This window comes from Puma concolor, chromosome B3 (assembly GCF_028749965.1).
Source record: "Puma concolor isolate L17-30 chromosome B3, mPumCon1.1.hap2, whole genome shotgun sequence".
Taxonomy (NCBI): Eukaryota; Metazoa; Chordata; class Mammalia; order Carnivora; family Felidae; genus Puma; species Puma concolor.
In genome coordinates, this window is record NC_141672.1 from 16385829 (window position 1) to 16398872 (window position 13044).

At 43.5% G+C, this 13044-nt stretch overlaps 1 protein-coding gene across 3 annotated transcripts in view; it reads right to left on the reverse strand.

Moving 5' to 3' along the window:
• Positions 1 to 10175: 10175 nt before the first annotated feature.
• Positions 10176 to 13044, reverse strand: part of SPATA7 (spermatogenesis associated 7) — a 40207-nt gene continuing 37338 nt past the window's right edge. For all 3 annotated transcript variants that reach the window (XM_086709071.1, XM_025919580.2, XM_025919579.2), the window contains 2 exons: positions 11040 to 11097; positions 10176 to 10793 (listed from right to left, as the gene is read on the reverse strand). In XM_086709071.1, coding sequence (XP_086565197.1) covers positions 10209 to 10793; positions 11040 to 11097 — 643 coding nt within the window. In that variant the 3' untranslated portion in view covers positions 10176 to 10208. The remainder of the gene's footprint in view (positions 10794 to 11039; positions 11098 to 13044) is intronic.

Here is a 13044-nt window from a genome sequence, read left to right on the forward strand (position 1 = left end):
TGTTTCCCAGAAGATCAATGTTGGCATCTCTGGCATCAGTCTTCCTGATTAGTGGGGTCTTTAAAAAAGATTTTTAAGTAATCTCTACACCCAACGTGGGGCTCAAACTTACGACCCCAAGACCAAGAGCCACACACTCCTCCCGACTGGACCAGCCAGGCGCCCATAGTCTCTTGATGAAATGTTCTCCCTGAGAGTTTTGAGCACAGAAAGTATTCATTTGGAAAGTTAATTGTAGTCACGATTAATCACTTTTTTCCTGGAACACCTACTGTGAAATACCCTGAAAGCCCTAGTATTTAGCCTTTAAAACCCTTTGGCAGAAATAAAACAGAAGGTGGACTTAGGCTTCCTTAGAAGCTCCCAGAAAGAGCAAGGTCTAAACAGAAACACAAAGGAGGGGAGTGTCAGGCTGTAGGACCGAGTGATGAGAGCAGCAGAGCAGAGCTAACTTTTTTTTGAAGCTTTTTTTAAATTTTAATGTTTATTTTTGAGAGAGAGCGTGAGGGGAGAGGGATAGAGAGAGGGAGACACAGAATCGGAAGCAGGCTCCAGGCTCCAAGTTGTCAGTACAGAGCCCGATGCGGGGCTCGAACTCATGAACCGTGAGATGATGACCTGAGCTGAAGTCAGATGCTCAACCGACTGAGCCACCCAGGCGCCCCTGAAGCTTTTGTCGTCACAAGAAAACAGCCCCTTCAGATGGGTTGACATGTTACTATTCACAACATTAAGAAAATACAAATGTACATATATAACATATATAATATAAAACTTTGTATGTTTTAAAATCTACAATTGGAGGTCAGCTGTACCTTAGGAACAGGCTTGAGATTTGCACGAACAAATGGAAACAAGAATTACTGTTTATTGTAAATCATTTTTAAAATCAGGCTTGTTAAAAAGTTTACTTAATTCAAGTGATCTCTACACCCAACATGGGGCTCAAACTCACAACCCTGAGATCAAGAGTCACATGCTCCTCTGAGCCAGCCAGGCGTCCCTAAAATCAGATTTTTAAAGGGAATTCTTTGGTATATAAATTTAGGGAACTTGTTTCCCATCAGGATTTCATGTGGAATAAGCTAAAACTATCTTTTTCCAGTTTAAAGTCTATTAAAAAAAATTAAATTGGAGGGGGCTTTTTATTGAGCTGAGGGATAGACATCTCAAAAATAGAGGAATAGGGACATTAGCAATTTGCCTGGAAAAGACATTTCTCAAAAGAACATGAGTTTTTCAAATTCCTCTAGACGAGGGCTCTGTTCCAGTATCTACAATTCTAGAAAAACCAGGAAAAATCGGAAAGTGCAGTTGCTTAAGGTGTGCACGCATTGGATAAAGGATTCTCAGAAACAGTTGAATGGGTCCTTGGATGGTTTAAGGTGGCATCCTTTTCTGTATAGTACAGGCAGTTCCCAAATAAAAATCGTGCTCTAAAAGTTCAGATGTATGTGTGTTGAATTACTGAGAAATACAGTAATATTTCCCCCTTGTAAGCCATATTCCAAGTGGGTGTTAACTTTCTCGGCTCGTCCTCCCAAAGCTTGCTGAAACTGTCAGGGCTCTGAAAGGTGAACCGTGGTGGAGAAGCCAAGGGCCATAATCTGAGCTCTGAGGAGAGAGCAGTCTTCCTCCCTGCTGCACCCTGGTGGTGAGATCGGAGAAGGAGTTCTCTGCCTCTCGGTGGGGACTGAGCCTCACTCAGCAAGCAGTTGTCAGCTGGATCAGTGTTTGCTGAGAGAACTCCACAGAAGTGACTGTCCCATCCGGTGTTACGGAAACTTGGATGGCCCGTGAAGGGTAGGGAGCGGGATGGAAAGGGACGGAACGGGACGGAGCAGGGATGCCCCCTGTGAAACCACCCGTGAGGCAGGGCAGGGGTGAAGGGGAGTGAATTGGCAATACACTCCCCTGCCTTTCCTGTCGCCCCTTAAATGTCCTCCCTTTATTGTCATGGGAAGCAGAGGATGGGCCAAGAGGGAAGTTCAAGGTCTGCAGCACCCAGCTCAGGAGGCAGCAGTTCCAAGGCTAATATTCCCACGCAAAGGGTATACGTAACGTAGGGTCTGGCTACACGTCGTGTTTCCAAATGACCCTGTGTGTTTGAGAAATTAAAAGAGTTTTCAAAAATCTAGGGTAAAGCTGGACTTTTTTCAGTATGTTGGCAGGTTAAGGGCCAGGAACCATTTCCTTATTTTAAATTACGCTTTAATATTATAAATAAGTACAAATGGATGACAAGAAAGGAATAATTGAACTTCTAGCTGCAGAACTGGCAGTACGTACTGGCTGTGAATTTTTGAAAATTACTAACTAGCTGTGTAAATCTTTTGATCGTTATTCTTTGGCTTCCATTAAACGACTTCGTGGTCTGTATCGTAAAAAGACTTAAAATCTCTAAAAGCCCTTGGCTCTAAATCTAGAATATAGCGTATCCTCCACTGGCTACAGCAGGACACGATGTCACGCTAATAAACGTGCAATTTGCACTGAACTGGTTCGTTCTTCAGCTGTGCAAAAACCCCACTACCCCACGTAAGTTGTCAAATGTGTATACTATGGACATTTTAAGTGTGCATGTGGATCTTAAATTCACACTCTAAAACCTCGTGGGAAAAAGTCGACAGTATTCGCTCTTAGGAGCAAGCGTGTGACTGCCAGAGAAATTCAGAAGGGTGGATTATCCGGTTTAACCAGAACATGAATCTGGCCTCAATTTGGGTTAATGAGGTTAATGAGACTAGTACAGAATTAATGACAACTGGCTTTCCATGTCAACCCGCTCGTTTGTCAGCTGAGCAAATCTAAACAAATGAATGAGGGGTATAAGCTCAGTCACTCATTTTGCAGTAGAAAAAATAGCACAGGTCATATGCTATCACACTATTAGAAATCACTTCAAATTAATGGACCCCTGAACGAGACAAAGCTTTGTACTTATTTTGTCATTGTATTTTTCAAAATGTAATTTGATCTTAAATATCCTGAAAGGATCTAAAGGTTTTGCAGTTTTACTGGAATAAAAACCAGTGCAAATACTGGTTCAGCCCAACAAATAGCCTGAAAACCTATTCTCCAGAGGTGACAAACTTGGACAGACTGGATTAAAAAAAATTTTTTTAATGTTTATTTTTGACAGAGAGAGACAGAGCATGAGCAGGGGAGGGGCAGAGAGAGAGGGAGAGCATGAGCAGGGGAGGGGCAGAGAGAGAAGCACAGAATCGGATGCAGGCTCCAGGCTCTGAGCTGTTAGCACAGCCCGACGCGGGGCTTGAACTCACAGACTGCGAGATCATGACCTGAGCTGAAGTCGGCCGCTCAACCGATTGAGCCACCCAGGCGCCCCTAGATTGGATTTAAAAAAACAAAAACAAACCCACCAGGTTAAAAATAATACAAAACTCACTTGAGTTAAACAGAGTGAAAGAAAAAAAAAAAACAAGAGAAAAGATACTATAATTTGTAACAACTTGTAGGCGGATAGAGCTCTAATGGTTTTATTTGCATAATCTGGTTTCTGGCAGGACAGAGAAATTAAAGCAGTAATTATTGTGTAGGGATGATTCTTAATGTTTTTGCAAATTTTGTTAGTATCAGCTTGGAACCTTCCATATTAGAGTTTCTCAATTCTATATTAAAAGTAGGCAGCTTAATTTCTTATAGAATTGAGCTATTACACTGTTAGAAGTATATGCAATTTCTAAGCAATACAAAATGAGGGAGGAAAATAAAAATATTTGTTAATATATCAAGCCTTTTTTAAAAAAATTTTTTTTAACGTTTATTTATTTTTGAGACAGAGAGAGACAGAGCATGAACAGGGGAGGGGCAGAGAGAGAGGGAGACACAGAATCCGAAACAGGCTCCAGGCTCTGAGCTGTCAGCACAGAGCCCAACACAGGGCTCGAACTCACGGGCTGCGAAATCATGACCTGAGCCTAAGTCGGACGCCCAACTGACCGAGCCACCCAGGCGTCCCTCCAGCCTTTTTAAAAGCTTGGATACACACCTTACTCAAAAGATTGTCACTGGGCCATTGGAATGCATATTTTTTACTGTAGTCTCATGTAATTTTTTACATTTATGATATAAAACAGATTTTTATCAGGCAAATGTTGGGCATTTTCATAGGAAAATATTTATGTTTAATTCTATTGTGCTTAATTGAAGGAAATATTCTGAATTATAAAGATGCTGTTTGGCTCAGGTGAAGAAATACACTGTAACAAGCCGGAAATTTGTTGTATATTTCTGAGTTGTATGATCTGGTTAAAAACGGAAGCAATCCAAACCCTACCCATAGTAAATTTAGCAGAGCATAGTTTAAAAATAAACATCTAGATAACACGTCTATTTAAGTAAAAATTCCAACAGATGTTAATATGGCTTAACAGACCTAATAAACCCAAAATTTGGAGGAAATTTATATGAAGTAACATTTTCTTAGAAAGTTGCCCTCTAATTCAAGCAATGCACTGGGAAATTGCACCTTTCTGACGTGAGTATAAAGAGTTGCCTAGTATTGTTTTCTGGTTTAAAAAGCAATTTTAAGTGCTGTCTGAAGATCAATAATGTAAAAATGTATAATCAGAAGAGCTTAATTCTTCTAAACTCATTGGTTTGTAAAATTGTGTACATTTAATGGGCAAAAAGTTTGGGTGACTGTAATATATGTGAAATGAATGTATTAGTGTGTTTTTGCCATAAAAATAAATATTGAAGATACAACTCACGTGTGATTATATTAGTACAATTAAGGCTATTTTGCTGGAGTTTTTTTCACTTTAGATCTTATTGCGTAGAGGCACATAATTAGTCCCATTTCCCCATTGGGTTATTTCAAATAAGGTACCAAACCTTAGATGTTTCTGGGAGTAGATGCCAGTCTGTCATCACCTATCTCTGCAGTAATGGATCACTTAGGAGACAGAATGCATCTTGCTGGGGCACCCGGGTGGCTCGGTGGGTTGAGCGTCTGACTCTTGATTTCAGCTGAGGGTCATGTTCCTAGGGTCACCCGCACTGAATGTGGAGCCTAAGGTTCTCTCGCTCTTGCTTTCTTGCTCTCTCACTCTTTCCCTCTCTCTCTCTCCCCCTATGCCCCTCGGCCCTGCTCATGCTCTCTTTGAAAAAAAAAAAAAAAAATGTTTACAGTGCATCTTGCCAAATAGCCAGCTTCACTAACCAGGGCATTTATGGAACAATTAATATACTTGAAGAATAAACATTTGTTGGGCCACCTGGGTGGCTCAGTCGGTTAAGTGTCTGACGTCGACTCAGATCATGATCTCGTGGCTCGTGAGTTCGAGCCCCGCATCGGGGTCTGTGCTGACAGCTCAGAGCCTGGATCCTGCTTTGGAATCTGTGACTCCCTCTCTCTCTGCCCCTCCCCTGCTAATGTTCTGTCTCTGTCTCTCAAAAAATAAATAAACGTTAAAAAAAAAAATTTGTTGACGTGCCTCCCAATGATATCCACTTCCCAGCAGGTTGACAGAGCTCCCCTGTAGTGGAACTTGGTGTTATTTGTCAAATGTCCACCGCATTTGTTAGTGGGTTTTTTTTCCCCTAGACCAGCAACAGCAGCGCTGGAAACTTACTAGAAATTCAAATTCTCAAAGGTCATCCCAGGTCCGAAAATTCTGAACCCGAAGCTAGGGAGATGGGGCCCAAATTCTCCAGGTGATTCTGATGTACATCAAAGGGTGAAAACCGCCCCCTTCAGGGCTTTAAAAAGCCGCAGGTGGTCCACAGCCCCTCAGGTCGGTATTCCTTATCCAGGCAAACGGGAACGGCACCCTCCGTGGCAAAAGGGACTTCACAGATGTGGTTAAGGTCCTTGAGATGGGGAGACGGGTCATCCGGGTGGGCCCAAACTAGCCACAGGGGACTAAGCGGGAGGCAGGAGAGCCACAGTGTGAGATGTGGTGACAGAAGCAGAGGAGGGTGCGGGAGGGTTGAAGATGCCACACAGCTGGTCTGCAAGATGCGGGAAGGGGTTGCAAGTGGAGGAGGGGTGGGCGGCCTCTGGAAGCTGGAAGAAGCGAGGCGACAGTCTCCCCTACAGCCTGCAAGAAGAGGTCAGCCCCGGCAGCAGTTTCCAGAACTGTAAGATGATAAAGCTTTCTTTAAGCCACTAAGTTTGTGGTGACGTGTTACAGCAGCAAAAGAAAATGAGCACAATAGTACATTCTTCCTCTCGGGGGGAAATCAGCTCACCGATTATAGAATCTTGAAAGAACTAGGTGGATATGGGTGTTTTCGTCTCCTAACTTGAATGTTGGTGCAAGACGGAATTCCTGAGGCAAAAGGTTGGCTTTGGAGCAAACCTTTACTTATGTCATCTCAAAAGTATCTTCTTCCTGGCCGAAAATTAAACGTGGATTTGTTCTTTGGGGCTATGTCATCATTAGCTGAATCTGCTGCTTTTAAAACATCTGGGAAAAGCAACTTATTAGGCGGTGTCCTGTGTCCAGGGCCATCCATATTAGCACGTGAAGGAAGGGTCAACAGTTACCACTGCTTTTAGATCTTACGTGGCTTTTTTTTAATTAAAAATTGTTAAATGTTTATTTATTTATTTTGAGAGAGCAGAGAGGCAGACAGGAGACACAATCCCAAGCAGGGTCTGCACCATCAGCTCAGAGCCCGGTGTGGGGCTCAAACTCACAAACCACGAGATTGTGACCTGAACTGAGATCAAGAGTTGGACGCTTAACCAACCGAGCCACCCAGGTGCCCCCAAGATATTCTTTCAATTACAATTTCTAAAGCCCTGAAGAATTAAGCCAAGGCTAACTTGGGCATATTAAAACTAAAACCTTTGTCTCATCTAGTCCAAACTCTTAAACCAGGGCCCAGGGTAAATTAAGTCACTGGCAGCTGATTGATCCACTTGGCAAATCATAGTCTTGCCCCATAAAAGCTGCTCCGAGTCTTTTCTGAGTGGCTTCACTGTGGGGGGGGGGGGGGGGGGAAGAAATGTGAGTTTTTAAAGGGAAGATGCTAGTTTACATTTTATACCATCTAAAATGTGAGCAAATGAGGACATTTTCTTGTAATTTAGCAATTTGCTACATTCTCCCTTCCATGGGGAATTGACACTTTCTGAGTGTAAAGAGGAGAGAGGAAAGGTCTGTCCTGTTCTCACCTGTGGCCAACCCTGTCCTCTAGCTCCAACTGTCTCCCTCCATGAACAAATACGTTCATTCTCAAGCGGAGACAAAGACCTGGGATCCAAAGAGAAGTAAGTCCCTCGTCTTGAGAAGTCCACAGTCTAGATGGAAGAGAAACTGGGCACATAAACAGCATGACAATTCCCGCTATAGATCTGAGACAGCCAGGATCCCACAGCGGGTGGGACAAATGGGGAAATCAGGCAGGGTCTCCCTGTGTTACAATCTGGACTGTCAGGGAAGGCCCAAGAGAGCAGCACAGGGGAAATGGCATTCAGAGCAGGTAGCGAGAACAAAGGGTGGGAGAGGGAGGGAGGCGGGGGGAGAGAGAGACAGAGAGAGAGAGAAGCTTTGCAATAAAGAACAAGTCATTTGATGTTCTAGACACTTAGGATACTTGGTGGACGATGGCAAGGGATGAGCTGGGAAGGAAGACATAACTTTGTGAAAAATGCAATGGGACCTGGGCTTTATCTTGTCGGCAAGACGAAACTCTCAAAGGTTTTTGTTGTTGAAGGGAGTGGTGACACGGTCTGTTTTAGGGTGACAGCGACTGAATATTTCTCACACGACCTATTTAGTTCTTACAGCCTGCAGCGAAGGCCCTGGAAGTTCACCGCGGTCAACCACCGAGGCCGCCCTGGGTTCTGGTCACAGCTCCCAAGGATCAAACCCCAGGCAGTCTGTGTTGAAAGGCTCACCCATCGAGCCTCTGCGAGCAGAGAGGAGGATGGACTGCGGGAGGAGGCAGAGCCAAGGATGCTAAGCCAGTGTTTCCCAAACTTAACATTCACTTCTCACCTTTGCACGACTTTTACCGTATCCAAGAAACATTCTTGATATTTCTTTAAACCAACAAATCTTTCTCAACCTGCATTTTATTTTAGTATCATTCAAGTGGGCCCCATGTGCAGCACAGAGCCCAACGCAGGGCTTAAACTCACGACCCCTGAGCTCGAAACCTGAGCTGAGGTCAAGAGTCAGGTGCTTAACCCACTGAGCCACCCAGGCACCCCTCTACACTTGAATTTTAAAGGGAAACCCGAGGACTACGACAACAAAACACCCTAAAAAGTACAAAAATTAGGATGGGTGATGGTCCTAGAGACAAAAAGCTGTGCCCAGACTTGGCGGAGAAGAGCAGATCTGGCAAAGCAGGCAGGCAGCGACAGGGTTGGGCCCAAGGCTCCCAAAGTGGAGCGCCAGCAGGATGGCAGCTGCAGCAAAGGGAGGACTTGAGGCGGGGCCGCGAGTCTGAGGTAGCTGCCTGGGTCTTGGGGTAAGGGATTTGTGACGGAGAGGCTGGGACTGAAGAAAGGAGCCCTGGAGGCCGAGAGAGGGATGGCGCCCAAGAATGGAGGGGGGGAGAGATGACTGATGGGGAGGCCCAGGCTGGGAGCCAGGGCTAGGGTTGAGGATATTTCAGGAGGTCGAAGAGGACTGTGGGATGGGAAAGGGAGGCGTTGCTCAGAAGGTTAAGGGGAAGAACTGCACAGGTGGGAGCTGAGGGGGAGGCATAAGACACTAGGGGGAAGTGGGTTGGGTGCTCAGCCCCACCGGGTTGCACTTTGCAGCTTGTCCCTGAGCCTGAATCGTGAACACAGCGGTGACAGCTTCCCATGAGCGAGACAGACCTGTCACCCACGTGGCACCAGAAATCAGCTCGAATACCTCAGTGGTGTGCACTACCTTTGTGGAAACACTGGTCTGGACAGGGGATGATAAAAGCCCGAGTTAAAGACCAGGATGCTTAGAGGCCGGTGCTAAGTTTTTAGAACATCTGGGTGATCGGGGCGCCTGAGTGGCTCGGTTGGTTAAGGGGCCAACTTCGATTCAGGTCACGATCTCACGGTTCGTGGGTTTGAGCCCCGCTTCGGGCTCTGTGCTGACAGCTCAGTGGCTGGAGCCTGCTTCAGATTCTGTCTCCCTCTCTGCTCCTCCTGCGCGTGTGCTCTGTCTCTTAAAACTGAATAAATGTAAAAGAAAGAAAGAAAGAAAGAAAGAAAGAAAGAAAGAAAGAAAGAAAGAAAAGAACATCTGAGTTATCATTATTCAGTTACATTATTGTAAGCGGCTGAAAAGACATGAATAGAGATAAGTCTTCTGAGGCAGATCTTAATAGCCAAGATCCCCACTCATGGGTACAAAAGCGAGAGGAGAGTATCAGACTAGGTTGATAGAATGTTTGCCCTCGTAAGAAGGGGCACTTTTTCACATAGATGACACACTGTTCTAGTTCACTGATAACTAGAAAGTCCTTGAAGCTTTAGATACTGCAGGAAAGTGAGAAAGAAGAAATTAAAGAGATTAGAGACCAGGCTTAATGTTTCGAGATCCGTGCCAGATCATAAACCATTTCCCACTGCATACAAAATCACTTAGGTCTGGGTGAAACATGCTCCCCCGAAAAGCAACTTTAGAAATTGGGGCCAACAGATCCTAGGGAGACCGCAGTGATTCTCACCCCTTCCATACCCGTGTATAATATCTGCACCCCTCAAGTGTGGGCAGCACCTATGACTTCCTTCTAATGACGGCAGGTCATTCCTGTGGTTGCATTGTTGACATGGGGCTCTATCTCACTAGCAGTCTCTCTCCCGTTAGCCTTAAAGAAGCAAGCAGCCACGTTGTGAGCTGCCTGCAGAGGGGGCCGAGTGGGAGGGAATGGTGGACAGCCTCTAGAAGCTGAGGGCAGCTGACGGCCAAAGGGGAAGGAATTCTGCCAACAACTGAAAGGAGTTTGAAGCAGATTCTCGCCCCAGTCAAGCCTCCCAAGTTAGCCCACAGGCCCAGCTGACGCCTGAATTGTAGCCTTGAGAGACCCAGAGCAGGCACGTCTAAGTTGTGTAGACTCTTGATCCACACCCATTGTGGGATAAATAATACATGTGTGTAGTTTGATGCTGCTAAATTTATGGTAATTTATTATGGAGCATAGAAAGCAAATACAGAAATCTTAATATATAAAAGAGAAAAAAATGGGAGAAAAGGAACACTGGATGATTGGTCATTTGGGATATTTATTAATGAAGATCAAATATCCAAAGGGCAATCCTCAATGCTCATTTCCATGATTTTAAGAGTTGGTCCTTCCATGTCACGACTGTTGTCACCTTGGACACCGTGAAGCTGAAGGGACGGGGAGAGTTCCGGGCTCAGACAACATAATTCATTCGAGGTCTCCACCTTTTCAGTGTCACTGTCGCCTTCAATGACATTCACAGAGGTTTCTTGGTCTGTTAAACTGTCTGAGACACTTGAATTTTTTTCATCCGAAATTGAAGGTCCGGGATTTGCTTCATCATTCACTTGCTGAATTATAACCCCTTCTGAATACTTCGATTTGTAGACGGGCAGGAAAAATTCATCCGGTGAGGAGAGTTTCTCGTTCTCACCCTTCGGTACGGATAGTAACATATCCAAAGCTTTTTGGTATTGCTGACGCTCCTGTTGAATTGTGGCATCGTGGTTACTTTTATGATCGTTTTCTTCTGAGTCCTCAGCCTGTTCAAAACCCAGTAAATTCAGCATATCGACATCATCCAGCTTTACTAAGTTTTCCTTGGATGTGCAGCCTAAATCCACCTTCAGGATACGCAGCAGGTGGCGCATTTTTCCCTAGGATTAAGACAAGAATAATGACATTAGCTGAGCTAGTCATACTGAACTACTTTTGTGGGCAGTGCTGTTAATCTCAGCAGGATTAATACTTACTTCACGCACGCTCCCCGCCCCCGCCACGCACACAAAAGGTACAAGGGCAAAACCGCTCTTGTTTTTAATGCATTCTTTGAGGCTATGGAAAAACTTCAAAATTCTTTCTATATTAGAATTTTTCTAATGAATGTCTGAAGAAAGACAAACCTCCTCCAAATGATGTTTATTTTGTTTTATGTGTCGCTCAAATAGTCGTTCTAAAAACCTGAAAGATAAATAGAAATGTTAATGTCTCAAAATCATAAAATCAACCAAATACAAAATGGTCACGCAACAACAAAACTGCTAAAGGTTGGAAAATATTTTTCAGATTATTCTTCTTCTTTGCAAAACTAAACACTAATCCTTCCCTGTTCTGTCAAGTTCTCTGATTTGGGAGCTAGTATGGGTCTTAAGTTATATTACAGATGCCATTGTTTCTGAAAGAGTATATACCACTTATACTTCTGTGAATATTTTATTTTTTGTGTGTTTTATTTATTTATTTATTTTTCAATATATGAAGTTTATTGTCAAATTGGTTTCCATACAACACCCAGTGCTCATCCCAAAAGGTGCCCTCCTCAATACCCATCACCCACCCACCCCTCCCTCCCACCCCCCATCAACCCTCAGTTTGTTCTCAGTTTTTAAGAGTCTCTTATGCTTTGGCTCTCTTCCGCTCTAACCTCTTTTTTTTTTTTCTTCCCCTCCCCCATGGGTTCCTGTTAAGTTTCTCAGGATCCACATAAGAGTGAAACCATATAGTATCTGTCTTTCTCTGTATGGCTTATTCTGTGAATATTTTAAATGAGGTCCAACAGTTCCCTTCCCTCTGCCCCCGCCACAAAACAAAAACTTTTTTCTTTTTTCTCTCACCCACGTATGCACACAACAAATGCCTTTTCCTCCCCTTGTGTCTCACATCCACAACCCCCCCCAAACCAAACCCTAAAGAAAATTCTCTTACATGGAATTATTTTATAATGCTTCCTAAATTATACTTGAAAAAAATTCCACTGATGGTAAATCCACATAATAACCTAAAAGCTATCACTTATTAAGTACCACTAAGGGCTAGACATTTGTGCTAGACACATAATCATTATACCCCTAATCATGACCAATATTGGGAGAAAGGTATTGTAAAGATCATTTTAAAGATGAGAAAATAATCTAAGATGATAATTTCCTCTCTCCTAAGGTCCAAAACCATTAAGAGAATTTAACCCAGATGTGTCTGGCTCCAGAGAAAATCTTCTCACAACTATACCACACTTGTGGTGCTATCATATGAATGTGTCTATACCTTTGCTGAAAACTCATTTGTTGCCATTTTTATTATCAATGAAATTAGCTAATCTTAGATTTAGTAGTTCTGAATTACTTAGCCGTTTTTAAAAAGCCCAAGGAATCCATATTCTACCCTTTACAAACAATACATACTGTTTGGGTATCAATTTTGTTTTTCTAATCAACTATATATTTTGAACATCCTTCTGTATCAATAAATTCACTTCATTTTTTTTAAAGTTTATTTATTTTGAGAGACAGAAGGAGTACAAGTGGGGGAGGGGGGAGAGAGAGAGAGAGAGAGAGAGAGAGAGAGAGAGAGAGAGAGAGAATGAATCCCAAGCAGGCTCCATGGTGTTAGTGCAGAGTCCAATGGGGGGCTCGATCCCACAAATCACTAGATCATGGGGCCCCAGCTGAGATTGAGTTGGACACTCAACCGACTGAGCCACCCAGGCGCCCCCTGAAAACATTTTTAACCACTTAAAAAAATTTTTTTTTAATTTATTTATTTTGAGACAGAGAGACAGAATGCGTGTGAGTGGGAAGAGGAGCAGAAAGAGAGAGAATCCTACGCTGACAGCATGGAGCCTGACGCAGGGCTCGATCCCATGAACCATAAGATCAGGTCCTGAGCTAAAATCAACAGTTGGATGCTTAATCAGCTGAGCCACCTGGGTGCCCCCCCATAACGACTTTTTTTAAATGAAAGAAGTAAACAGAATACTATATTTAAAAAAAAACTTAGCTCTTTTTGGTATATCTTTTTATAGCAATAAAAAATGTTTGCTTTAACTAAAAAAAAACTTCACATAAGAATAGAAATAATTCATTAGAAATGTTGTACTTGACATAATACAACAGAGAAAGCATGTACACA